The sequence below is a fragment of the Pundamilia nyererei genome, unplaced genomic scaffold, assembly GCF_000239375.1.
Source record: "Pundamilia nyererei isolate P.nyererei 1_Seehausen unplaced genomic scaffold, PunNye1.0 scaffold00304, whole genome shotgun sequence".
Lineage (NCBI taxonomy): Eukaryota > Metazoa > Chordata > Actinopteri > Cichliformes > Cichlidae > Pundamilia > Pundamilia nyererei.
Window position 1 is genome coordinate 1 of NW_005187705.1, and position 2,291 is coordinate 2,291.

The window sequence follows — 2,291 nt, forward strand, 5'->3', positions numbered from 1 at the left end:
ACAAAGGAGGAAGAAAATATATAGAGAGGAGAACAGCATGGCAGAGGTGAGTGGAACAGATAAGGAGAAACATCTGAACATCTGAATAACTTCACATTATTCCTTTAACTTTAGTTTCGCAGGGCAGCCCAACTCAGGTCACTGTGACAGTGGGATTCTGTCTTTTTTGTGGTGACCAGAGGTGGGAGGTAACAAAGTACTTTGTTACTGTCTGTACTTGAGTATTTTACTTTTACTACATGTTTAAACAAATATATGTACTTTCTACTCCTCACATTTTAAAACAGGCTTGTTACTTTCGGTTCAACACATTTGAGGGGAGCTATTGTTTCACGTCCCTGCGAACCTTCAAACTGTGCACCTAAACACAAACGCACGAGAGGCAGTGCTGCTGTTGTATTAATCACCAGGAGATGTGACATACAAAGAGATAAAAGAGGCAAAACTGTGTGCCACGGTCAGGGCTAAAAGTGAGCTGGTGTTTTTATTAAGTGTGCCAATGTAACAGGACTTTTCATGCTTCTGATTTGCCCTCCTTACAACCTGGTAGATCCTGTTCACAACTGACCTGGCAGTCATGTTGTCAGTTGGTGAATTTAAATGTATGGGAGGTAGGATGGGTATCGAAAACCGGTTCTTGTTGATGCTGGCAGTTCTCGCTGCAGTCTACCGGTAGCGTCTCCTTTCAGGCCAGGATAGACGAATGTCACCGAGCAGTGACTCAGTTTGTGGTCAAAGGCTTGCAGCCATTTGCCACAGCAGATGATTTTCAGTAAGTGAATGTGTTTAATTGTAGGCAGGGACATTACTGGATATTCTTGTGTAATTGCTACAGAATATTTATTTTATTGTTTTACAGTTACATTTTTTTTTCCCTGGGGACCCTGTGACACCCCATTGAAGAGCCACAGGCTGTGGATCTCTTAAGATCTCACTGTTGGGTTAGTTTTCTCTTTCTCTTCAGGAAATAGGTTGGGGAGTTAAAATCAGTTGATTTTAGAATGATCATTTCTGATTGGATGATTAGAACTGAAACCATTTGCCTGTTTGTTGTTGATTCTCCCACATTTCAATTCATCTAAGCCAATTTAATGTCTCTGTTTTCAGTCTGACAGACAGACACACACACACACATACACACAGATCCATACAAACAACAAACTAAGGACGTTTCCCCATTCATTTGAATTGCAAAACGTCTAAAAGAAGGCACAAACCCAGACCAGCTTGCAGCCCTACCACTCAGGCATACTTTATTGCAGAAACATCATTTAAACTTTATACGGGTCACAAGACTTCGGACTTTTATTGACTAAATCTGTGTTTTGATATCTTTTATGTTTCTTTTTCATAAGAGCAGTTTATGTTTAATGAAGAATTCGATTTTTCTGGGAATTTTCCCACCACTGAATGATCACATGACCTGCTGTAATACCTGAGGGTGGAGAATATTGATGATCTGATATCGTCGTGTTGGTGTTGTTCCTGGAACAACATCGTAAATGTTGCTCTGGGTTCAACATTGCAAGTGACCATTCACTTTGTTGTGACGTTATTCTTTGGCGCACCAAGCCATTCGTGCATTTATGAAATTCTAATGTTGCAAGGACAATATCAGTTCTGCTTAGTTTATTAAAGGGTCAGGGTCCGTTGATCGGCGGACAGAGGCGGTTTCTCGCAGCTTAAGTACAGTTTTTTGTTTTACGGCGGTTTTTCCCGAAGTCGCAAAAGTATGACGTCACAACATTCTGATTGGTCACTTGCAATGTTGATCCTGGAACAACATTTACTATGTTGACCTGGGAACAACACCAACATGACGATATCAGATCGTGTGAAGAATATAAAGAAAAATGTCTCCTGCTTTTTTTCCCGCCCAAACCTTTTGCCCTATATGTATAATATAGACATTAAAACATAGCTATCATTATCTTCTTTCATTCAGTGTTATTCTCATTGAGATGTGTTTTAAGGTTTTCTCACAAATGCCATCAAAGCACAGCCTCCTTCATCCAAGTCTCTCATAGACAATAATGTTAACTCTAACTAATTTCGGCTGAAAATCAGAGGGGAAGGCTGCTTTATATGGTCAGCATGAACTCTACAAACATGAAAATTCAGTATTTGATACACTAGAGGTTCCTGCCGCTCAAGGTGAAAGAATTTTCTAGATACGATTGATAGTTTTCCCTTGGGAAGCATTTGTTTCAGAGGTTAAATCCTGTTTTCCGCTCTTTGTATGGCCAGGGGCCCGTTCTTCGTACCTCGCTAAGTAGGTTAGCTGGATTTGA

The 2,291-nt window shown here is 40.4% G+C and overlaps 1 protein-coding gene across 1 annotated transcript in view; it reads left to right on the forward strand.

Annotated features, from left to right (window-relative positions):
- Positions 1–6: 6 nt before the first annotated feature.
- The window catches only part of LOC102207007 (uncharacterized), a 10,928-nt gene continuing 8,643 nt past the window's right edge, over positions 7–2,291 (forward strand). The window contains exon 1 of the mRNA XM_005751224.2: positions 7–46. Within this exon, the coding sequence (XP_005751281.1) occupies positions 38–46 (9 nt within the window). The 5' untranslated portion in view covers positions 7–37. The remainder of the gene's footprint in view (positions 47–2,291) is intronic.